Source organism: Anopheles arabiensis, chromosome 3 (assembly GCF_016920715.1).
Source record: "Anopheles arabiensis isolate DONGOLA chromosome 3, AaraD3, whole genome shotgun sequence".
In the NCBI taxonomy this organism is placed as follows: Eukaryota; Metazoa; Arthropoda; class Insecta; order Diptera; family Culicidae; genus Anopheles; species Anopheles arabiensis.
The window spans coordinates 51,444,054-51,468,470 of record NC_053518.1 but is presented as its reverse complement, the minus strand read 5'-3'; the positions used below and the strand labels follow the sequence as shown (position 1 = coordinate 51,468,470).

Sequence of the window (24,417 nt, the reverse complement as noted above, 5' to 3'; positions counted from 1 at the left end):
GTAGGTTACGCCGATGGACGTAAAGCTTATCGTTTTTTTAAATCCTATGACAGGTCACATCACGATAAGCAGGAATGCTAAGTTTTTGGAGCTTTGTAATTTCAAGGAAGCTGTCAAACAGGTACACACAGAATCTGGTGATAATTTTCATGTGCCGCTCGTGTTACCACCAACTACCGAAGAGAACAATGATTTGTTTTCAAGTTCGCCACCGATATCAAATGAAAACTCAGAATCGGAGCCGTACGACAGTGCATCTGAAGGAGAAGATTACTCCAGTGATTCTCATGATGATGAAGATGTACGACGTTCTCAGCGCCCAACCAAAGGAATTCCTCCGGTTCGTTTGATAGAGGAAGCGTACATAATCGGAAATGCCCTTGAAGAAGAGCGTGAACAAAGGAGTTTTCACGAAGCCATTTAATGCCCAAGCCATTCGCAGTGGAAAGCTGCTATGTTAGATGAATTAAAATCTCACTCGGACAATGGGACGTGGGATTTAGTCGAGATGCCATCAGACCGGAAGGCGGTGGGTTGCAGATGGGTATATAAAATAAAACGTGATTCGACAGAGCAACTGTTAAAATACAAGGCGCGACTTGTTGTTCAAGGATATTCACAGAAGTACGGTCAAGATTATGACGAGGTTTTTGCACCGGTTATGAGCTATACTACACTCCGTTTGTTGCTGGCTCTGGCTTCTCATGACAATATGAAGCTCAAACATTTCGATGTAAAAACGGCTTACCTATATGGCGATCATGATCAAGAGTTGTTCATGAAGCAGCCTCCTGGCTACGAAGAAAAAGACAAAGAACACTACGTGTGCAGACTAAACAAGAGCATATATGGGCTAAAACAGTCAGCACGTTGCTGGAATCACAAACTGGGTGGTATTCTCCAAGAAATATGTTTCGAGCAAAGCAGCGCTGATCTTTGCCTATATATGAAAGGCGAAAGTACTAATAAAATATACTTGCTAGTATATGTTAACGACATCGTGGTTGGCGCAAAAGATGAGAAAATCATCGATGAAGCGTACGACACACTGAAAAAGAAATTCGACATGATCAACAACCTGTGTCTTAGCAGTTACATTGACCATGTGTTGGACAAGTTTGGCCTTCGTGATGCTAAAGGAACAAGAACGCCTATGGATAGCGGGTACATCAAAGTTCAAGACAACAACGAAGCTCTATCCGATGGATCTAAGTACAGAAGTATTGTAGGTGTACTCCTTTATATCGCTGTCTGTGCACGCCCAGATATTGCCGTTAGTGCAGCGATATTAGGTAGGAAGGTTGAAGCTCCAACGCAAGCGGACTACGTGGCAGCTAAACGTGTCATACGATATCTAAAATCGACACGCGATTGGTGTTTGTTATACGACAAATCTGATAGCGGTTTAACCGGCTACACGGATGCTGACTGGGCTGGCGACACTAGTACCAGAAAATCCACATCTGGATTTGTATTCCTTTATGGAGGAGGAGCAATTTCATGGGCCAGCCGAAAGCAGACATGTGTGACTTCGTCATCAATGGAGGCAGAATACGTGGCTCTAAGCGAGGCAAGCCAAGAACTTGTCTGGCTACGTGGTTTGCTAGAAGAGATGGACAATCCCCAAGATAAACCTACTCGTATGTTAGAAGATAATCAGAGCTGCATAACGTTTGTAGGCTCTGAAAGATCCAGTCGTCGATCAAAACATATCGAAACAAGGGGACATTTTGTGAAGGATTTGTTTGACCGTGGAGTTTTGAAACTCGAATTTTGTCCAACAGAAGACATGGTAGCTGACATCCTCACAAAGCCTTTAGGAGCTACAAAGCAACGGAAGTTTTCAGGAATGTTAGGGCTATCGGAAAAACATGGCACTATCGATTGAGAAGGAGTGTTGAAACATCAACTGATCTTTGCCATAATCCTGATTGCCATAACAGAGCTGCCAACATCATCTGTTTTACAGATAAACAATGCGGTGTGACGCGCCTAAAGTGCACATCATTTTCTTCTTCCTTTTTTCTCTCACTTGCTTTGAACTATCATCAGCGTTAAGACGTGAATAAACTCGATCCTATTATTTTGTATTGTGAAGGCTCTGTAATTATTAATATATTGTGCAAATACGTCTGCCCAACATACCATCTCTGCTTTGTCACTTGGAATGTTTGTGACAGCATCGTACACCGCAAGGGTTTCAGCTGAACATGGCGAAGTTTGCGAAAAGTATGTCCGTCCTGCTCGACATTTACAGTGAACCCTCTCTTATTTGAGAGGCGATGGGACTGTCGAATAAGAGGGGTTTTCAAATTACAGAGGTGGAAAGTGAATGAAAGGTCCATCCAAACAAGAAAGAGACAGAACATTTAGTATGCAGCCTTAACTGTTGCTATAGGAAACTGCGAACAGGATTGCCAATTTGAGCATACATCATTCAATAACCATGGCAACACCATACACAAATAAGAGGGACACAGATTTCAGAGGTTTTCCAAATTAGAGGAACAAAAATGTACTGGAAATCAAGGGACTGTGCAAAATGTTCAAATAAGAGAGGTTTTTCAAATTGGAGAGGTGTCAAATAAGAGAGGGTTCACTGTATTTTACTTTAAGCTTTTTTATTTTTTATTTAAAGAATCTTTTTTCTTCACAGTGATTTGTTGAAATGATAACATCCTCTTTGCATTTGCAAGAAAAAATATATCATTTTAAGTCTCCAACCAGTTATAATTTGCGCTGTAAGAAATGTTTGCGGGATGCTCTAATTCTAACTGCTAAAACTATGGCCGAAAAAACTGCTTATCCTTAAAACCCGCTTTCATGCGAGGTCACTGGCGCTATAAAGCTATTGCGATGGCGAGGCCTCATGCGAGGTCGTAAACTGCTCGAATTTGTTATGTGGATATTCAACGCTAGTGTAAACCGCACTTAACACCGCCCGCACTACAAAATCGATCAGTTTTTGAACTCGGTTTTTAGTTCGCTTTCCGCCGAAACCGATCGAATAAGCGAGCAGGAACGTCCCCGCTACCTGCTGCGCAAATTCAAGCAGTTTCCTGCCAAAAAAAGATGCCAAACCTGCGCAGATTTGGCATCTTTTTTTGGCGAAAAGGACGAACTATTTTAGGCGGCGGAGCAAAAAAACGGTCAAAAAAATTTAAAATATTGGCGCCCATTTTTTCGTCCGGTCGAATGTTTGTGTGTGTGTGTGTGTGTGTGTGTGTGTGTGTGTGTGTGTGTGTGTGTGTGTGTGTGTGTGTGTGTGTGTGTGTGTGTGTGTGTGTGTGTGTGTGTGTGTGTGTGTGTGTGTGTGTGTGTGTGTGTGTGTGTGTGTGTGTGTGTGTGTCTCTTTGTGCGGAAACTCCAAAACTATTTGATTCTTATGCGTACATTTTCATCCACTGCGGCTACAAAGTCCATGCATTTTCGATCTCGCTACCTGAGAGACAACACAACCATTGGCACTACCATTTTTGCGACCGGCTCTGCTGTTGGGGGTATTAAAAAGACACATGATCTAAGCAAACGTGCGTGTGATTTGTTGCACATTTATTTCTAATTCAGCTAGCAGACGCAAGTGGAAACAACATTTTGAATTGAATCCATACAAAAGAGGATTCTAGATTTGTTTATTACGGTGCGCGTATGGTGCTGCACCTGTCCGTCCAGAATCTGGCGGCTTGTTGGCTTAGTGTCGGTATCATGACGCCGATTGACCGGCAATGCCTTGGAATGGGTATAGCTCGGTAGGATCATGTCCTTTGGTCAAGTGTATTCCGTGCATTTGTCACGCCACGGCGGTAGACCCAGCAGCAACAAAGTCAAGATAAAGTCGTCCCCGATACGGATGGCGCCTCAAGTTTCTTTGCTTATTATTATTCTTGTCATTACGGCCTACGCGACCGTGCAGGTCTTTTCAGGACTTGAGTACCAGGTAGCCGGATAGTCAGCCCTTGCTACGGCGAACGGTTCATACGCGATTAGAACCCATGACGGGCATGAAGATGCGAGGAATGATGACGGTGCCGCGGAACCGCTCCTATCCTACGTGCAACTTGCATACTGCCACACTGTCTCCTGCTCGATGCATACGCAGGCAGGGGGAAGGATGCACCTCCACGTTAAAAAAAACCCCGTCATCAACAAGCGGCGGACCGTCATCAATAACGGTAGGCGGACTAGGCGATCGCCGAAGATCTCTAGTCTGTAGTATGCCGTATGTCTACAATTGGACAGAGTATTAGCGACAACGGCCCCCGGAAAGATGTTCTTTAGGTTCCCGTGGCTGGAGAACCATTTGCCCCCCCCCACCCTCCTCATGCCGGCAATAGTTTTAGGGCCTGTGACCGATGATCGTAGGGATCCCATGGCCGAAGCCCACCCCACCTCCCTCCCTCCGCTGACAATTAACGTATACTGTTCAATCTCCCAACAGCTGTGTGCCAGTATCCTTTCCTCCCGGTCATCAGCTACCATTTACAGGGGCCTCAACTCGTCTTTCCGCCTAGGGCCCCCGCTTCCCCCAATCCACCACTGTCATGAACACCTTCCTTTCTTTGACCGATGGATCATAACATTCCGGAAGAAAACACTTTGGCGAAAGTGTTGCACACACACGCACACTCACACCCATGCGTAGAAGGCTCAGCATATCTGTGTAATCTACTACATACGAAAGCAAAAGCTTAGTCATTTGTACTAGTGTTAGGAGATTCAGGATTCTGAAGATTCGAAGATTCAATCCCTAGAAAGATGCGATCGGATCAGATCCCGTTTGTAGGATTTGAATCCCTAAAAGATTCCTTAGCAATTGGGATTTGATTGCAATTTTATTGGGATTGGGATTCGTTTGCGATTCGATTTGGATTCTGATTGGGATTGCGATTCGATTGGGATTGGGATTCGTTTGGGATTCGATTGGGATTCTGATTAGGATTGGGATTGCGATTCGATTGGGACTGGGATTCGTTTGGGATTCGATTGGGATTTTGATTGGGATTCGTTTGCGATTCGATTGGGATACTGATTGAGGTTGGGATTGCGATTCGATTGGGATTCGAAAGATTGGAATGATTTTGATTCTGATTGGGATTGTGATTGGGATTCTGATTGCGATTGGAATTGGGTTTGCGATTGAAATTAGAGGCTGTCCCCCAAGCGATTCAAAACGCTACTTTGGTTGCTTAGAGTCAGAAAAATGTAGAACATGTGGGTTCCAGGAAAGAGCAAAAAAATGAGTTATCGAGAGTGTACAACACACACTCACACACGCGACGACTCACTCACGCTTACGTTCTGTTCTACGCCCCCCCCCCCCCCCCTCTCACTCGATGTCGGCGGTCGATGTGACGATGTGTGTCGTCGCGTGTATGTTGTCGATTTGGTCAGAAAAACTTTTTCTTCACACCAAGTCTGTGACTTGGAGTGTCGGTGTTCCGATTGAACCATCGCGACTTTGATCAGTGCGCGCAGTTAAAACGACTTTTTGTATTGTTGGAACCTTTTCGCAAGGCACCCAACGACCTGCCGTAAACGCGCGTTTTGAAATATGTAAAATATTGGTTCGGGTTTCAACCGATCACGTTCGGTTTGGCAAGCAAAGGATAAAAAGGTCGACAGGACACGGAGAAGGTCTCTAAACCAAAAACGGGAATCGAAGACAAATTTTTTGGCAAATGTAGAACAATAAATCGTTTCGGCAAAGAATTTACACCGCGTTGGTTTTCATTTCGCAACATGTATTGTGTTGTACGTAGAGGGAGAATGAAATACAGAAACAAATTTCGCTGCACATTAACACATATATTCTCACTGCACGGTTTGAACTGCGAATACTCGATTGTGAGAGAATATACTCGAGCGCTCGCGCATGAGTGCAAGCAAGCGCAAGATAGAGGATAGAGGGAGAAAAACGATTATTTTGTTCCAAGCTTTCTACTTTTGTTCCTTTGGGCCAGTATCAGTGCTATCGAAAACCAGTACAGGCGGTCCCCGAGATACACACGGTTAATGGGGACCGAAAACGGCCGCAAATTACCGTGTATCTCGAATTTCCGCGTAAGCCGAATCTCACGATTTCCAGCCAAAATATCATTAATTTTCGTGCAATTTTGCAAGTAGGGGATGATTTAACCACCAAATTAATTATTTGAGATGTTTGTACTGAATTAAACAGTTTTAAACCTTTTCAAATGGTATTTCACGTTCGATCAATACGGAAATTATTTGGTATTTCACAATAAATGTGTCAAATCAGTACAATTTGCTCAAAAAACTGTCAAATTTGGAAATCCGCGTATCTCCGAATCCGCGTATAAGAGGTCCCGTGTATCTCGGGGACCGCCTGTATCTCTAATTTCGGAAGTCGAATCACGCAGTTTTGAATCAAAATATAGAAAATGTTCGTGTAATGTAACATTTAATCAGAAGTTATAGTCACTAAATAAATTAATTGATTTGATATTGAATAAAGATCCAAGAAAGAAAAATTCTCCGAACATCATGATTTCTTCCGTCGCACAACGGGCGGCGAACGTGTGTTCGGTGTGAGTACGATGCTGTGCTTTACGTTAGGGGACGCCCAGTGAGGTTAAAAATCTATTTTGCTTCTGCGTTCACTATTTCGGGGTGATTTCCTCTGTTAAGCTGCACTTTGCACTTACACACTTTTTACGCGAAATCACGTCGGGGACACCAATGTAATACTCCAGGTATAGTTGAGAATTTAAATTATATTTATTCAGATCCTCGGACGGATTCTGAACGGACAGTTCAGCCTGGCACTCATATTACACCTTTTTTTTTTTTTTTTTTTTTTTTTTTTTTTTTTTTTTTTTTTTTTTTTTTTTTTTTTTTTTTTTTTTTTTAACGAAGAGTGAGCATATTCCATCCCCCTCTCCGACTCCCCTAACTCGGCCGGTACGCTTGTGGTGCGTATTACTTCATGCGGAGTCGTGTGTGCGGTTGCACCCTGGGTGCACGCACGCATCTTCTGCGGCGATCTGGTCTGATGATTCTGCTTATTACGCTGCTTTCTGTGGTGCGACGCGGTCCCTTTGGTCCTATCGCCCACGCTTCTGGTGGGCAATGGGGGGTCTGCATCGTTGGTCACCACTCCAAGCCCGTAAGGCAGTTCTCCTGAAACGAAATTTGATAGAGGAAACAAGAAAAAGGAGAAAGAGATAGAAGAAAGCTGAAAATAGATGAGAGAAGAGAAAAAGAAAGCTGGAAGAAACGAAAAGAAAAGAGATAAAAGATTAGTAACTTTCCAGCTTATGGTGGCCCTTGCGGCGCGGGTTGTTGCCGTGCCGCAGGGCCTGAGGGACCACCATTTGCGTCCCTCGCCCGCCGTCTGGCCCGCCTGCGTCGCCTTGCCGTTGGTGGACGCTCAACATCCCATCTCGCTTGGAGAGTGGAGAAGATTGTCCTGGCGGCGGCGCGGACGGCCTCCCACGTTTCGCTGCGGGTGCACATTTCCGAGACGATGTTATCCATTGTTACTCGGGAATGGCACCGCTGCTGCATCTCGTTCCGGATCCGATCGAACCGTGGACAGTGGAACATCACGTGTTCAACGTCTTCCACGGCGTCCCCACATTCGGGGCAGTTGGGCGAGCCTTCCAGGATGCCTTTCTCGACGAAATAGGAGCGCAAGAACCCGTGCCCCGTGAGGAGCTGGGTGAGGAAAAAGTCGACTTCCCAATGCTTGCGGCTGACCCAGAGATTAATGTCTGGAATCAGCTTCCTCGTCTTCAGTCCTGGTGCTCCTGGTTGCCCTGCACCCGTTGTCCACTGGTCCTGCCAGCGCCTCATCGTCTCCTCCCGTTGCCGCTTTCGTATGTCTGATTGAACACCACCACTCGCTACCTTTTCGTCGTGGCAGCGGATATCCTCCTGCATGAGGAGGACTAACGGGGTGGTGTTGGCGACAACGGAAGCGGCATCATAAGACACGGTCTGGAAGGCGCTGGCGACTCGGAGAGTCCCCGGTCGATGCGCCCTTTGGACCGATTTGCGATGGGTCTCCTTGTCGAGCACCCATCGCCCCCAGGTGGCAACTCCGTATCGGATGATACTGTTGCCAACGTTTACGAGCTGTCTCCTACTGCGGCTCTTAGGACCACGCTTATTCGGCATTAGGCAGGTCAAGGCGTTCGTAATCCGTGAAGCCTTATTAACCACCTTCTCCAGATGCCGGCTGTGGTGCTGTTTGCGGCAGAGGTCCACTCCCAGGTACTTCAGCGTTTCCGTGGATTGGATCGAGTGACCGCCCGCTTGAAGCTCTGCGAGCTGCGGGACATGATGGGTACAAAAGATCATGAACCCGGTCTTTTGGTGGGCAAGTTCCAAACCGACTCCTTGCAGCCACCGCTCGATCCTCTCCAGATTAGCCGTTGCTAATGCGCTGACCTGTTCCGTGGTCCTTCCCAAAAATGTGAAGGCCACGTCGTCAGCAAACCCGATGATGTCCGCTCGTAGTCCCTCGAGCGGCAAGCGGAGTAGGTCGTCGTACATGACGTTCCAAAGTGTCGGTCCTAGAACCGAACCCTGAGGAACGCCAGCAGATACAGTCCTCGACACTATTCCTTCATCCGTATCGTAGTGGAGCGTTCGGCCAATGAAATAGTTCCGCAGCAACGCCTGCAAATAAGGCGGAGTGTTTTTACGCTGCAGAGCTTGGCCGATCGCTGTCCAGTTTGCCGAGTTAAAGGCATTCCGGACGTCCACCGTTACCACCGCACAGAGACGATCCCCCTTTCGCTTTTTGTCTAGAGCGACTTTACCATTGTCCATCACCCGAGTGATGGCATCAACGGTTGAACGCCCTTTACGGAAACCGTACTGGGCGTCCGAAAGTCCCCCGGTCGACTCCAGATGGGTTGTCAGCCTCCGCTGAATAAACCGCTCTAAAATTTTCCCCAGCACACTCAGCAAACAAATTGGCCGGTATGACGAGGGCTCCCCAGGTGGTTTTCCCGACTTGGTAAGCAGCACCAGTTGTTGCCGCTTCCGTGCGTCGGGAAAAGTGCCTGCCTCCAGTAGCTGCTTGTAGCTTTTGGCAAAAACTTCCGGAAAAGCCAGAATTGCCGCAGCTCCAGCCATATTTGGAATATTGTCGTCCCCCGGAGCTTTCTTGGGGTTGAGTGAGCGGGCAATTTCCTTCAACTCTTCCGCCAACTCCTCCTCCGAGACCGGATCCTGTGGATCCTCACCTACTTCCGTCTCGGGCCACTCCATCGGGGGACGATCGGGAAAGAGCTCATTCACGATGAACTGGAGCTTATTGGCATCCCGTTCCATCGGAACCCGAGCTCCTTCCCACTGCTGCTTGCGGATTTGGTAAGCAGGGCCAAAGCCGTGCGGTTCCAATTGTTCCGGCAGATCCTGCTTGTGTTGGTCCTTGCTGAGCTTGATGGCCCGTTCCAGGGCAGCGCGTGCGTCCGACTTCATTTGACGCCTTTCCTCGCGCTGCTCCTCGGTCCGGGCCCGGTTGAACCGCCGTTTCATTCCGTGATAATGGCTGCGCAACCGATCAATCTCGGACGTCCACCAATAAACTGGCCGCCGGCCCTGTCGCCTTGGGGGTTGCCTAGGCATGGTGCCATCACAGGCCACCGTGATGGCCTGGGTAAGCTCCTCTGGCGTAGCAACATGCCCAAAATGTCCTGGTCCCTCAAGATTTCAACGAACAAATCCTTGTCGAAGAATCTTGTGGACCACCTTCCCCCATTCGCTGCTGAGTGTACCTCGTTGTTGGCGCGCTGTCTCGGAACCCTGCCGACCACAAACTTGATAGTATTGTGGTCACTTGGGGTTTCGTCACACACGCGCCAATTGTTGTCCCCTACCAAGGAGGGGCTGCAAAAGGATACGTCCACGATGGAGTTGCGACCATTTGCCCCAATCCAAGTGCTCTGGTTGCCCTGGTTCAGGAGAACCAATCCCAGAGCAGCCGCCGCATCCATCACAACTCCCCCCCTAGATACCCTTTCCCCGTCGTTTGGCCTCCGCTCCATCCCCCATGCACCTGACCAGGCGTTTACATCACCCCCGATCACGGTGTCCCGATTCCGTGGAAGTACAGACACGATTTCGGTCCATTTGCGTTTGTACTCCTCGACAGTCAAATCGGAACCCACGGGTGGTAGGTAGACAGAACAAAAAACGATTCCCCGCATCTCGACCACAACGAAGTCCTCGCGTTGGTTGTCAATGATGCGCTGAAAAGGATAATCCCCAACTGATACCACTGCTACCCGACCAGTGGTATCGGTAACCCAATTGCTGTTATTATTCGGCACCCAATAGGGGTCCGAGATAATCAGAATATCACAACCCTCGGCACGAGCACTTTGCAAAAGCAAGTCTTGTGCCGTTTGGTCATGATTGAGGTTCTGTTGGAACACTCTAATCATGACTGGGCTGTGGGGTTACCTTTCCAAAGTAGCGGCAACTGCGCTGGCCCAGCGAATGCCCGATTGCATCCGGGCCCTCGCATCCCAAGCACTTCCGCTCCCTAGTGCACGGTCCCTCGTGCTTATCTTCCGCGCAGCGATGGCATTTGCTACTGCGGTCCTTGCCACGGCAACGGGCAGCAGTATGCCCGTATTCGTAGCACCGGTAGCATTGCCGCCGACGCTCCAAAAGCCGAAGCCTGCAGCATTTGCTGAAACCGACCGTGTATTGCCTTGCCAGGGCCTGGTCGGTCACCGCTATTGCTGGGCAGTCGAAAAATGCGACCAACGTACCGTAATGCGTTTTTACGGTCGTGATCTGGTCGCTGAAAATTTCAACGCCCAGCGCGGCACTCATTTCCAAAGAAATTTCTTCGGACGAAGTGCCAGGCGGAATGTTGGTGCAGTTCACCCGCACTGAGGGTGTCTGCGGACGGCATTTTGCTTTGCCATCAAGGGCCGCAGACACCTCTCTCCAAAGGGTCATCGTTTCCTGGTGCGACATTGGTGCTAGCTCCAGGAGTAGATGACCCTTAAAGTTTGTGCGGACTCATATTACACCTACAGTGACTTATAGTAACGCTATAACGTAGCCTAATATAGTTAGGTGAATTATTGAACTATGGCGTTTCACATGTAGATGGCGCTGAGCACCACATCTTAATCGAACTTAACATGGAGAACAGTCACTCTCAAGTAGAGTCATGAGGATCAATCATCTACCTCACCACTCAATTTATCCATGCAACCCATCCGCCCAAGGGCTTGTGTTTCCCCGTGTATTCAAGTTTGGATAATTGAGCGACATATTAGCGTTCTGTACGACGGAGTCGTATTGAGTAGGAGTAGGGGATGGAGAGCCTATGATAACCTTCTAGATGATTCGGATCCACCCTGTATCGGCGAACCATTGCTATAACACTTCCAACAGAACTAGTACGCCGCTACGCTATTCCTCGAAATGTAACAACATGTAGTTGTAAGAACAACATGTCCGTCAAGGGTTCAAGCAACGAATATACCGTGTCCCCATACGTCCCCATACTGACTATTCTGCTATGGTAACAAAAAGTCACTGAAAGCCATGCCTACTTCACTCGTGGGCACAGGCAGGCCTTGACCGGCATTAATTATAGTGCCGAAGAAGAAGAGAAGAACAACAATTGTAAACCTCTAACGATAAACTATTGATAATTATCAAATAAAATAATAATAACAAATTTTGTTTTTTTTTTTTTCTAGAATACCATTATACATAGGGGTTTTGATAACTGTATTAGATACACTTTCCTTCTTGTTTTTGGATAAGTACAAACTGAGACGCCTGGAACTATTGTTTGGATTTTTGATCACTACAATGGCTGTATCGTTTGGTTATCAGGTAATCATTTTTCAATGCGTATAAAAGAAAATGGAACATACGTAAAACGTAAATCACATGATTTTTTTTGTGCCATAGTACATCGTTACTGATATACCGCAAATCAATGTAATTGAAGGAATGTTCCTTCCTTGGTCTTCTGATTACCGCCCCGGTACATTGCTGCAGGCTGTGGGTATAATCGGTGCCGTTATCATGCCGCACAACTTATATTTACATTCAGCGCTTGTAAAGGTAAAACATATAGATTCAGTGCTGCCCGACGAAAGATTTGAAATAATGGTAGAGTTTTTTTTCTTTTTAGTCTCGTACAATCAATCGAAACAATGTTAAAGAAGTGAAAAAGGCAAATCGTTATTACTTTATAGAAGCATCGATTGCCCTTGCTGTATCCTTTGTCATTAACGTGTTTGTAGTGTCCGTGTTCGCTCATGATGTGTATGGAAAGACTAATCAAGACGTGGTAAGTAGACTGCTACTAAACTTTCGAAAGGCGGGTGCTTTAAAACTTAGTAAAAAATAAAAGCAGTAGTTGATAATTTAGTACCCAGTACATGATGCAGTTCTAAAATTTTAAATAACTTTATAGATTGACGCTTGCAGTAATTCATCATTTGCGGATGACATTATATCTGCATTTATAGCAAATAATTATACAGCCGATATCAACATTTATAAAGGCGGATTAGTACTTGGATGTTTTTATGGTGGACTATCAATGTACGTGTGGGCTATTGGTATACTAGCAGCTGGACAAAGTTCTACTATGACTGGCACATACGCAGGACAATTTGCTATGGAGGTAAACTTGGTGATCGTACAAAGAATTTATTAATCTGACACGACATTATTTTACAGGGTTTTCTTAACCTGCAATGGGCACGTTGGAAGCGTGTATTGTTCACCAGAACAGTGGCAATCATGCCTGCGTTTTATGTTGCTTTCTTCAGTAGATTGGAAGATTTAACTAAAATGAACGATATATTGAATGCCGTGATGGCTTTACAGCTTCCATTCGCTGCGATACCTACAGTCGCCTTTTCTTCAAGTTTAGGTATGTTGTTTTATGAATAATATTTTCCAAATATGTAATAGTTATGGGTCCGTTTTTTTAGGCGTCGGATTGATCCGATTCCGGGCTTAGTCGAATTGATCCAATTCGAAGTGACTCTGGCTATTTTGAGTGGGGAGAGGGTTGGGCATGCATCGGACTCATTGAGTCCACGATAAAACGTCGATTGAGCTCGTATGAGAAATTTTTTATAACATAAATATCGGGGGAGGGGGGACTGATCGGGAAGGAAGATTCCAGATCGGAGACAATCGGACACAATCGGATTCTGTATCTTTGTTGCGGAATCAATTCGGTTTTGATACGGAGTCGCACTCTGTTTTTTCCACGATTCCACTACGAATTATCCGTCTCGAACATGTAATATATCTTTACTTAATGATTGCTATCTCTTTTCTATATATCAATAGCATTGATGAAAGCAGACTTTGTGAATGGCAGGTAAGCTTATATATTACACCTTATGTTGTTAATTATGATATAACATATTTGTATACCTTTCCCTTTTGCAGACTTGAAAAAATTATCTCTATCACACTCAGTTTTACTGTTATTGGTATAAACCTTTATTTTATTGTAGCCAATTTAGAGCAAGTAAATTTAACACCTTTGATGATCTTTGGCGTTGGTAAGTTAATCAATGCTTGAATGATCTAACTTTAACACAGACATATTAACACAGACAAATTTCTTGCGTTTGTTCCAGTTTTGTTCGGTACGTTTTACATAGCTTTTAATTTGTATCTTCTATTGCATATGATGGTAAATTTAGGAAATAAAGCAGTAGCTTCAAATTGGGTAAGTTTCATTATTTCGTCATATATTATATAAGATATACTTCCTCCTGAATAAAAAAAGAAAAACTTTTTTTTTCTTTTTTAGGCTATAAAGCGGTTTGTTTTGGATAATAGCCATTTGTTTTCAAATCTGAATGGCAATGGAATGTAATAATAAAGGAATATTTTTTTTGCAATAAACAGAATGTACTAGATGTGAGTAGAAACCGTACTGATGTGAGATATTGCGCCTAAGTAGTTACAGTTATGATTTTTTTTTTCGTGTTATGTTTTTTAATGGATTCATAACGTATATTCTTCTTCTCTGGCACAACAACCGTTGTCGGTCAAGGCCTGCCTGTACCCACCAGTGACATGAGCTTGGTTTTCAGTGACTTCTTGTTACCATAGCAGGATAGTCAGTTCTACGCATGGGGGCACGGTCTATTCGGGGCTTGAACCCATGACAGGCATGTTGTTAAGGCGTACGAATTGACGACTGTACCACCAGACCGGCCCTAAAATATATACAGCAACTGAAAGTAAAACGTATTGGGTTATCCATTCAAATAAATTAGTTTTGAATTATAAACTGTTAATAAAATAAAACATAATTTAACGTTTCCATCGTTCATCAACTGTAGTTGTCCTTTACCCAATCAACAAAAGGAAGTTATTGGAAAATGTGCCAAAACGAGAGAGCATGTCTTTTCAACTAGATTTTGGACGGCAAAACGCCGCTTGTGTAGCATGACAAAAAATTAATGCATAACGAAATACAGGTGAAGAGGAAACCTGTATCTTTCAACACGCTCACATGCATCTTCAAGTGGATTCCGCTGGTCCATCTACGCATCGATCTCGATCTGCCCTATTTTTTCTGTTATCCCGCTCATCCGGGTGTTAGGAATAGTCAGTTTGTCCAGAAGTTTCTCTACTAAAAGAAGTTTCTCTACTCTGATGTATCCTCGTATTTTTTTAAGGTAAGTTTGTTATCGTCGTGAGTGCTTCAATAGGTACATTCAACTGTAATTGTAATTGTAATTATTAATTTCTCGTTTAATGAAATGAATGATCCTCGATTCAAGGAATGATTGTTTTTTTGTTTTTTGTTTTTGTTTTTGTTTTTGTTTTTGTTTTTGTTTTTGTTTTTGTTTTTGTTTTTTGTTTTTTGTTTTTGTTTTTGTTTTTTGTTTTTTGTTTTTGTTTTTTTTTTTGTTTTTGTTTTTGTTTTTGTTTTTGTTTTTGTTTTTGTTTTTGTTTTTGTTTTTGTTTTTGTTTTTGTTTTTGTTTTTGTTTTTGTTTTTGTTTTTGTTTTTGTTTTTGTTTTTGTTTTTGTTTTTGTTTTTGTTTTTGTTTTTGTTTTTGTTTTTGTTTTTGTTTTTGTTTTTGTTTTTGTTTTTGTTTTTGTTTTTGTTTTTGTTTTTGTTTTTGGTTTTTGGTTTTTGTTTTTGTTTTTTGTTTTTTGTTTTTTGTTTTTTGTTTTTTGTTTTTTGTTTTTTGTTTTTTGTTTTTTGTTTTTTGTTTTTTGTTTTTTGTTTTTTGTTTTTTGTTTTTTGTTTTTTGTTTTTTGTTTTTTGTTTTTTGTTTTTTGTTGGGATGAATTTTCGCTAACCGCCTTTGACACGGTTCTGAAACTATATTTCAAACATAGTATAATCTACACGATCTACACATTTGATTTCATTTTTTCATTTACTTTTCTCGTCCCTTTACTTATCTGAATATTAACGCTTACTTATTAATCCATGTTACTCTTACGGCTTTGTATCTGCTCCTTACTCCTCGCTTGTTGGATTGCTTCTCCCGTTTCGCTGCGATTCTCTTGACGTTCGCCCTGTATGACTTTCGTCTCGTCAGGGGTGTTCAAACGCCAAGGGTGTCGAACGGTTTCTATCAATGTTCAATAGCTCAATCAAAAACCGATGTGTTCTGTACGGTGGTTCAACTTAGACTCTAACATTTATTTCATCATTTCGATAGACGTACGCGTTCTCACTAACACTTACTCTAATCGTTATGGACTAAATTTATGGCTACTTGTATGCTATTACTTTTCTGCATACATCTAAGCGCCAACATTTCCCGACCACCAAAATTGAAAATTTTACAATTCACGTCAACATAATTCAATCCCTTAAGTACTTCACTTCTATGATCAACACTGTGCTATTTATGAGCCACATTCGATTTCATACAACATGCTTCATAATTCATAATACTTCATATAATACAATAGATAATATTTTATAATAGATTTTGCTCCTCACTTTCGTAGATTATATGCAAAAAAAAAAAAACAAAAAAAATTTAACTCGACAAAAACTAACCAAATGTTTAACTCGACAAAAAAACTGTAGCACGAGATTTTCGCCTCAGTTCATGTGTTTCCTTTCATCGTATAATGTTCATTGTCTTCCAACGGTAGTACGCAAACTCTACTAACTGGCCGTTTTAGTTTTTTTGCTTGTGGTGTACGTAACGTGACTACTCCCTACTAGCAATGAGAATGTAAAAGTGTGCGTCTTTCAGGCGAGGGGCATGTAGAAGCAGGGGGAGACGGTTGGAAATACGCGGAATTACGCGGCGGCGAGAGCGTGTTTTGCTTTCTACACAGTTTTCGCACTCACACAATCACACATGTGTGAATGTGTGCGTTCACTTTCAGCCAGTGCGCTCAGTTTGGTTTTCTCGCAGCGGCTTGCTGGTGTCGGTGTCTCGCTCGCACTAGTGCAGCGAGTGTTCCTCGTGCGTTCCCTTTCTTGCTACCACACAAAATCGTCAGTACAACTCAAGCCTTCGCAGTGTGAGGCCGCGCGCGTTTTAGCCTAAGTCCTGGGCGCTCGATGTAATTTGAAGTGAAGTGTTGAAGTGTTGAAGTGTTGTTTATTTCAATTCACATTATTACGGCCTCGGCCGTATTTTCAATTGATGAAGTGTTGTGCGCATTGAAATAAAGCTGCGATAATCTTTCATAATTCAACGTGAATATGTAAATTACGCTGCTTTATTTCAATGCTTTTTTTACAGTATTCAACAAGAACAACATACAGGCAGTAAATCGGGTGCTTGAAGTGACGATTTTATTTTATTATTTATAATAAAAAATGTGTGGCTTTGTGGCAAGATTGTGGCTAGCGATGTGTGGAACTGTGCCTTAATTTTCAATAAAGTGTTAAAATATCAAACGAGTTTGATGTGTTTAAGTTGCAGCGCGATGCATGCGATTTTATTACGCTTCAAATCAAAGTGAACGAAAGCGCACAGCGCACAACGCGCAACGTAAGAAACGTGGGGGAGGGGGTGTCCAGCGCTACGCGCAAAGTGCGGCAACAGCGCAGCGCAAACCGAAAAGAACGCACGGGAGGGGGTGTTCAGCGCAGCGCGCAAGTGCGGCAACAGCGCAGCGCAAACCGAAAGAAACGCGAGAGAGCAAGAACAGCTGATCCGCGCATCGCGAGAGGAAAGAAACGGGAGGGAGGGGGTATCAGCTGATCAGCTGTTTTGTATAGCGAGAGCGCCCCGTGTAATTTGAAGGCATGCGAGAGAGCGCTGCGCGCGCTTACTCTCAATTCGGAAAAAAATCACTGCGGCTCGACTATGGCGGCCAATACAAAATCGACCGAACCCCTTCCCCCTGTTTCTACATGCCCCTCGCCTGTAAATATCGCTCTCTTTGCCTGTAGGGCTCTTACGGTGCCGTCTGGTCCTAGGTGTACATCGATTATTCTCGCTAATGGCCATTTTAGCGGTGGCACATTATCTTCTCGTACGATTACCATCATTCCAGGGCAGATCAGTCGTACTGGGCCTTTTCAATTGGGGCTAGTCTGCAGTTGTTGAAGATATTCCACATGCCAACGCTTCCAAAAATGCTGTAGTCGATGTTGAACGTGTCTCCAATGGTTCAAGCGGTTCTCGGGGATGTTTTTTACGTCTACTTCCGCTAAATGTTGCATATTTGAACCTGTGAGAAAATGACCTGGCGTTAGTACTTCGTAATCATTTGGACTGTCCGACAATGGTGAAATCGGACGGGAATTCAAACAACACTCAACCTCGGCCAATAGTGTCACCATGTCTTCGTGTGACACCGATGATGTGCCCAACACACGCAGTAAATGAAGCTTCATTGATTTTACTGCTGCTTCCAACAAGCCTCCAAAGTGTGGCACGCGAGGCGGGATAAACTTCCATCTGATCTGCTGTTCAGCTGTCCAAGCCCAAATACTTTGCTGATGATCAGTAGAGTTGAATAGCTCATATAATTTGTTCAACTCATTCGCTGCTCCCTTGAAGTTGGTACCATTGTCAGAATGAATTTCCGTTACCGTTCCTCTTCTAGCAATAAATCTCCGTAATGCTGCCAGAAACGCTGGTGTGCTTAGGTCGGACACCAATTCCAGGTGCACTGCGCGTGTAACAAAACACACAAACACTGCAATAAACTGGAGCTGCTCGCCGATGGCTCCCCTTCAAGAAAACTCGACCACAATAGTCGACACCAGATACTGCAAACGGCTTTGCTTGGGAAACTCTACATTTCGGCAAATCTCCCATCGGTTGTTCAGTAGATTTCGGGTTGCACCTACAACATCTAATGCACCGATTATAAATCGTCTTGACCTCTGACCTTGCACCGATGATCCAAAATTCCTGACGCAATGTAGATAGCATCATTTGTGGGCCTGCATGATGAAACTTTATGTGGCAATAATATGCCAGCAATTTCGCCAACATATGTCCTTTCGGAATGATTATCGGGTACTTCATCGAATGGCTTGTTTCCGCATGCCGTAGTCTGCCATTCACGCGCATCAAACCTTCCTCATCAATCCATGGATCACATACTCGTTGTTAGCTCCCGAACTAATCGCGTGGCGATATAGTATTCACTTCTTCGTAGGAATCAAAAAATACTTAAAACGCTGAGTTTCGCTTTGGGTGGAAACTTTATTGAATCGCAGTTTTTGTATACCTTTAAAAAGTTTTTCAACTATATTCGCTCGCTGTCGTGATGCTGCTGATGCAATCGCGATGGCGAGGAACCCGATTCTCGATCCTGAGGTCATTCGCCTTCCCTGTATCCGAACCCGTTACAGTGCCCTCTGTACGTGAGAGTGTAGAACCTTCCGCGATCGCAAATGCTGAATGTTTTGCTGTCAGCCGCGGTGACCGTTCTCTATTTGTTTACGATTCGCAGCAACACTCGTACTGCCGAGGAACGGGCCACTCCCCTTCCGGCCTTCAACTCCTTCATCTCTTGGGAAAATCCATCCATTTGTGCCATTCTACACAGCATCTTTTCTGACCCTTGTATTTCCTCGCTAGTGAGACGTTCAATCACAAGCCCTCTCTTCTCTTGTCGCCTCTGCTGGTTTAGTAAATGCTGATCTTGGCCACCCATCTTCATTTTTTACTAACCACGATGGCCCCGACCACCATAGCTGGCACTCCACTAAGGCTGCTGGCTGACATCCTCTCGATACCAAATCTGCGGGATTTTCAATGCCTGGGACTTACCTCCACTGGCATCCATTAGTAAGAGTCTGGATTTTGGCCGTCCTATTTGCCACAAACGTTTTCCAACCTTGATGAGGTGAGGTGATCCAATACCATGTGGTCATCGAATCCGTCCACAGATAGCATGGTGCTTCCGGCAATCTTGCTTTCCTAATAAAATTGTATAAGTTGCTCGCCAAAAATGCTGCACAAAGCTCCAGTCTTGCAATTGTAAGTCGTTTCGCGAGTGGTGCCACCTTGGACTTAGATACAAGCAGATTAGCCACACATACTTCTTCTGTCTCAAATATGCACATGCCCCATATCCCTTCTCCGACGCATCACAGAAAATGTGGTATTGTAAATCGTCGCTCATCGTAGGATTGGTAAATCGTGGAACACTTACGTTATTCAACTCTCCCAAGTGGCTGCAAAACGTTCCCCATTGCTTCTGCAATACTCCTGGTAACTCCTTGTCCCATGGCCACATTGTCCCGTCTGCCTCCTTCAACGTCCACAACCGTTGCATAAAAAGTTTTGCCACCATCTTTATAGGGTCCACAAAACCTAATGGATCGTATATCTTGGCAATACTTCACCTCAGTTGACTTTTGAAGCTAAACGATGTATCTTCCCTCTTCTGTTCGTTTGGTAGATTCTTGGTACCATCTCTCCCATTCCTGGTCATCGCTGGAAAGAATTCGATCTTCAGGTATAGCTTCCAAACTCACCAGTTTCTCCAACAAGCTGCTCAAGTCTTCTTCTTCATTGATGAAGGAACTATGCCATCTGGTTGCTCATGCTGGTATCATGCTGATTCTCTTCTTTACCGCTGACTATCCAGCCAAAGCTCGTCTCCAGTAACTTAGGCAAATGTGGGGCAATACGTAACTGCCCTTGTTGTAACAGCTCAGCAAACAGCTCTCCTCCAATCAACATATCAATCATATCACTACGGAAAAACGCTGGATCCGCTAACGTTACTCCTACCGGCATATTCCACCTTTCCGTGTTTTTCGTACGGAAAGGAAAATCCGATGTCACCTTTCGTAGTACCAACCAATCAACCAGTAGTTACCACCAGTAGTACGTGTAACTCAGTTACACGTGACTTCACGATTGCTGTCACAACGGATACAGCCCTTACTTCTACCGCTGCGATTCCCGATAATGGTCTTGCAAGTCGTCGTTTTCTCAGTCTCAACTGCTGCACTAATTGTTCACTGATAAAATTTGACTGGGATCCTTGATCTAAAAATGCTCTAGCAATCATCCTCGCCATGTTCATTGCACACTAAAACTCGTGCTGTCGACAACCAGACCATCTGCTCCTTGGCAGCTTTTACATGCGTTGTAGTGTTTATAGTTTCTTCTCAAGTCAAGTCAAGTCAAGTCTGACAGCTGCCAACTTAGTGTGTTTACTGCTAACGCTCCGAATTTATCCACGATTTTCCCCGTGTAATCGGTTTTCGTTCTAACTGATTCTAGTTTTGCTGAGTCCATAAGTGCAGTTTCCGCGATCCTAGTATTGCTTTCCTGACGATAACTACTGTGTTAACGATATTTTCGGCTATTCGTGGCTCCTTCGACGTTCATCCGCAGCTTGCATCTAAAATGGAGGACGTGTGTCTTGCATGTTCTGATGCACTGGGCCCGATTGAAGGCTCAATTACCTGCCTGTATTGTGAGGGTACTTACCATCTGGCGTGCACGAAAGTGCCCATATCAGTGATCGACGAAGTGAAAAGGATGCCTTCGCTGCACTGGAGTTGCATTGCGTGTAATAATGCGATTGGTAATCCGTGAAGCAAAGTGTTTAAGTGTACGGGTATGCAAGTTGGCTTTCAAGCCGCCCTCACAGCTGCCGTTGAAGCAATGAAGTCCAGCTTAGTCCCACCTGTTGGAAAAACAAAGTAGACCATAGGATATACGACGGGTATAAAAGAAGCAGCGAGCTTCAGTTATGTAGTAGTTTAGTATAATAAACTGTAGAGACACATTTTAAACTCATTAGGTTATGGGCTCTCCACGTCTCTAACTAGTGTGTCGCGGATATACAGGGTTTACCAAGTCACTTTGCGATGTGAGCTGCACAATTCATCTCACTTGAGACGTATTTCTATTCTGACGTGCTACTTCATTTGGCCCGAAATAATTTTCTATTCCGCCGCATTCATTTTCATCCATTATATGAAGTCTTTTCACAGGGGATGTTAGCTGGAGCCGTCCGCGATGTTTACATTTTTTTTCAAAAATAAATTTTTGGGCTTTTAGTGCTGATTTGTGATACAACTATGTTGTTTAACAAAGAATAGAGGTTTATCTTTGCTCCGCTGTAGCATTCTAGCCGAAACATGGGTTATTCATTGAGTTATTAGCAGATTTGACTGTGCAGGTTCAACTGCTAATATCTCAACGAATAATCCATTTTTCGGCTAGAATGCTACAGCGGAGCAAAGATAAACCTCTATTCTTTGTTAAACAACATAGTTGTATCACAATTCAGCACTAAAAGCCCAAAAATTTATTTTTGAAAAAAAATGTAAACATCGCGGACGGCTCCAGCTAACATCCCCTGTGAAAAGACTTCATATAATGGATGAAAATGAATGCGGCGGAATAGAAAATTATTTCGGGCCAAATGAAGTAGCACGTCAGAATAGAAATACGTCTCAAGTGAGATGAATTGTGCAGCTCACATCGCAAAGTGACTTGGTAAACCCTGTAAAAGGGATTCATTGAAGATAATTTTATTGTTCGTGGTCGTGTTCATTCCGGTCGATATTATTGAAGTACTCTGGAAAAACCAACATGGAGGAAGAACGAATGCAACGCGTGTATCTTTTTGATGGAACGAATTTTTCGAATTGGAGTTTTCGTATGGAATTATACCTGGAAGAATTGGGGTTACTCCATTGTATCGAAAAGACTCTGGAAGAAGAAGATTTTTTTCAAGTGAATCCGACGGCAGAAATTGAACCGTTTAATGCCGAAAAACGGCTAAAACGGAAGCAACTAGATGCGAAATGTAAATCGCTTTTAATTCATAAAATATCCGATAATCAACTGGAATATGTTCGAGGAAAAACATCTCCAAGAGCAATTTGGTTGACGTTAAAGGAAAATTTCGAGAAGAAAGGAGTTTCCGGAGTGTTTTACTTGCTGAAACAGCTATCTACGATGAAGTTCGATGAAAAGCGAACATTGCAAGAATATATTTTATCATTTTAAAAGCTCGTCAGGGAACTTGAATCGGCTAACATCAAGTTGGATAAGTCGGTATTAGTATTCTTTTTGCTACAATCGATGCCGAAATCATTTGAACATCTGATTACGGTATTGGAAACGTTGCCGGTTGAACAGTGCTCGATGGAATTTGTCAAAGCACGTTTGCTGAATGAAGCCGTTAAACGACAATTCAACGTGGAAACAGTCGAAACCAGCACAGCCTTTTCTGGAAGAGTTGGAAAACCTGGAAATACTGGAAGATTTGTTTTCAAATGTCATGCTTGCGGAAAACCTGGTCATAAGCGTATAAATTGTCCGGAAAACAAAGGAAATGAAAGGCACGTAAAAGCGGAAAATCAGAAGAAGAAAAGCACGGCACAACCGCTTGGCAAAATTTCGCGCGACATGCATGCTTGAAATCGATGCTTGTTAACATTTTACAGTGGAGCGCCGTTTATCCGGGCTTCTCGGGACTTGACCGGATAAGCGAATAACACGAATAATGAGTCAAATGATATATTTCATTAATTTCTGATTAGTTCTTTAAAAAATTCCTATTTTTTGATAAAAATAACCCAGTTTTTATTAACTTCATGTTTTTTCCATTAGAATATTTGAAATTTGCCATGATTTATAGTGTTTTTTGTTATTATGATGTGCTCTTACAACCGCTTTTTTAAATACCCTCCTCATAACGCAATGTCACCTTTGTATTGAACTGTCATTTCTCAACAGCACGGATAGACGGAAATCCGGATAAAAGGTACCCGGATAAACGGCGCTCCACTGTATTTCAAGCATCGTGAGTGTCCCAGCGTGAGCACTGAGCGCACCTCCCCTCATTCTCAATGACGCGTTTTTGGTTAATCCTCGCTCCCACCCTTTCTTTCCTTCTCCTCAACGAACCCACCATTCCCGCGAGCGTAGACCGACCAAAAAATTCCAGGAAATTCGGACAGTAAGTGTGTAGTTTTTTATTCACAAAGCTACTCGGGAATATTTCAATTCATGATGGTGCGCGCTGGGCGAACAAAACGTTGGCTGCTTGCTCCACCGATGGTGCGTGGTGTTGGAAAAAAAACCCTTGCTGTTTGATGCGTTTGCCTGAGGAATAAAAGATAAATCGAGTATTAGAATGGTGAACAAAACTAGTACTATTTAAAACTTACCGATCACGAAGATATTTAAAATTAAACGGCGACTCTGTATGCCCTATCCACCTGCTTTGATCTGTTATCAGGAGCTTTGGTGATGAAATAGCTACGTGTGATTGGAAAATAATAGAAGATTAAACAAACATTAAAAGCAGTATGATTGTTGGAACACAAACATCATTTGGAAGATTCTTCTTCTTATGCATACACTTACCCGTAGATCATGTAACAAAACATACTGCATTTACGCCTGCGTTGACATCTTTCACGATTTACTTAACCACTTTTCTATTAACATTTCATGATTTTCGCTGCATCTTCCAGCACCAATCCTTCCCAAATGAAATTTGCATTCGTTCTGGCAATGAGTTTCGAACGATCACAACACAGCGCGAGAGTGAAGAACACAAAATAAATGGCACTATGTACAAGTGTTGATCATATGGTCAAAATAGAGTATAATGTAATTTATTTTACTTCAAATGAATTGATTTTATTCTGATTGAAATTTCAACTATTGTTATCAGCCTAGTTGATTATGTTTAAAATTTTGATGAAGTGAAAACATCATTACCAGATAAATGAAACGCTAATCGACGCATTTTGACCATATCGAATTATGATCGTCTTTACACATACAGTCAGTCCAAAAAGTATTCGTCTTGCTGAATATTTTGCATAAAAAGGCGAATTATGGCCGCAATAGGCATTGGGTGGTAAAAGTAATCATAGGGTTTGATAAAGGGACCATCAATAAACACGTTTTGCTAAAAAATAAGCATTTAAATAGTACTATATCAACCAAAATACATAAAAAACTAAAAAAAGTCGTTTGATGGGTGCGCAA

The 24,417-nt window shown here is 43.5% G+C and overlaps 1 protein-coding gene and 2 long non-coding RNA genes across 4 annotated transcripts in view; 1 reads left to right on the top strand and 2 right to left on the bottom strand.

Moving 5' to 3' along the window:
- LOC120901741 (protein Malvolio) overlaps positions 1 to 13,918 on the top strand; it is an 80,201-nt gene extending 66,283 nt beyond the window's left edge. For both annotated transcript variants that reach the window (XM_040309908.1, XM_040309909.1), the window contains exons 4-12: positions 11,700 to 11,838; positions 11,917 to 12,072; positions 12,143 to 12,301; positions 12,428 to 12,640; positions 12,697 to 12,892; positions 13,321 to 13,351; positions 13,423 to 13,538; positions 13,617 to 13,708; positions 13,793 to 13,918. In XM_040309908.1, coding sequence (XP_040165842.1) covers positions 11,700 to 11,838; positions 11,917 to 12,072; positions 12,143 to 12,301; positions 12,428 to 12,640; positions 12,697 to 12,892; positions 13,321 to 13,351; positions 13,423 to 13,538; positions 13,617 to 13,708; positions 13,793 to 13,858 — 1,168 coding nt within the window. In that variant the 3' untranslated portion in view covers positions 13,859 to 13,918. The remainder of the gene's footprint in view (positions 1 to 11,699; positions 11,839 to 11,916; positions 12,073 to 12,142; positions 12,302 to 12,427; positions 12,641 to 12,696; positions 12,893 to 13,320; positions 13,352 to 13,422; positions 13,539 to 13,616; positions 13,709 to 13,792) is intronic.
- Positions 13,919 to 17,105: 3,187 nt separating this feature from the next.
- LOC120904903 lies at positions 17,106 to 21,702 on the bottom strand. Its single transcript, XR_005739845.1, has 3 exons — positions 20,887 to 21,702; positions 19,595 to 20,797; positions 17,106 to 19,451 (listed from the first exon to the last, which is right to left on the bottom strand). It is a non-coding gene; the product is annotated as an uncharacterized LOC120904903 (long non-coding RNA).
- Positions 21,703 to 22,978: 1,276 nt separating this feature from the next.
- LOC120904902 lies at positions 22,979 to 24,056 on the bottom strand. The gene is made up of 3 exons (XR_005739844.1): positions 23,785 to 24,056; positions 23,586 to 23,676; positions 22,979 to 23,520 (listed from the first exon to the last, which is right to left on the bottom strand). It is a non-coding gene; the product is annotated as an uncharacterized LOC120904902 (long non-coding RNA).
- Positions 24,057 to 24,417: the final 361 nt, after the last annotated feature.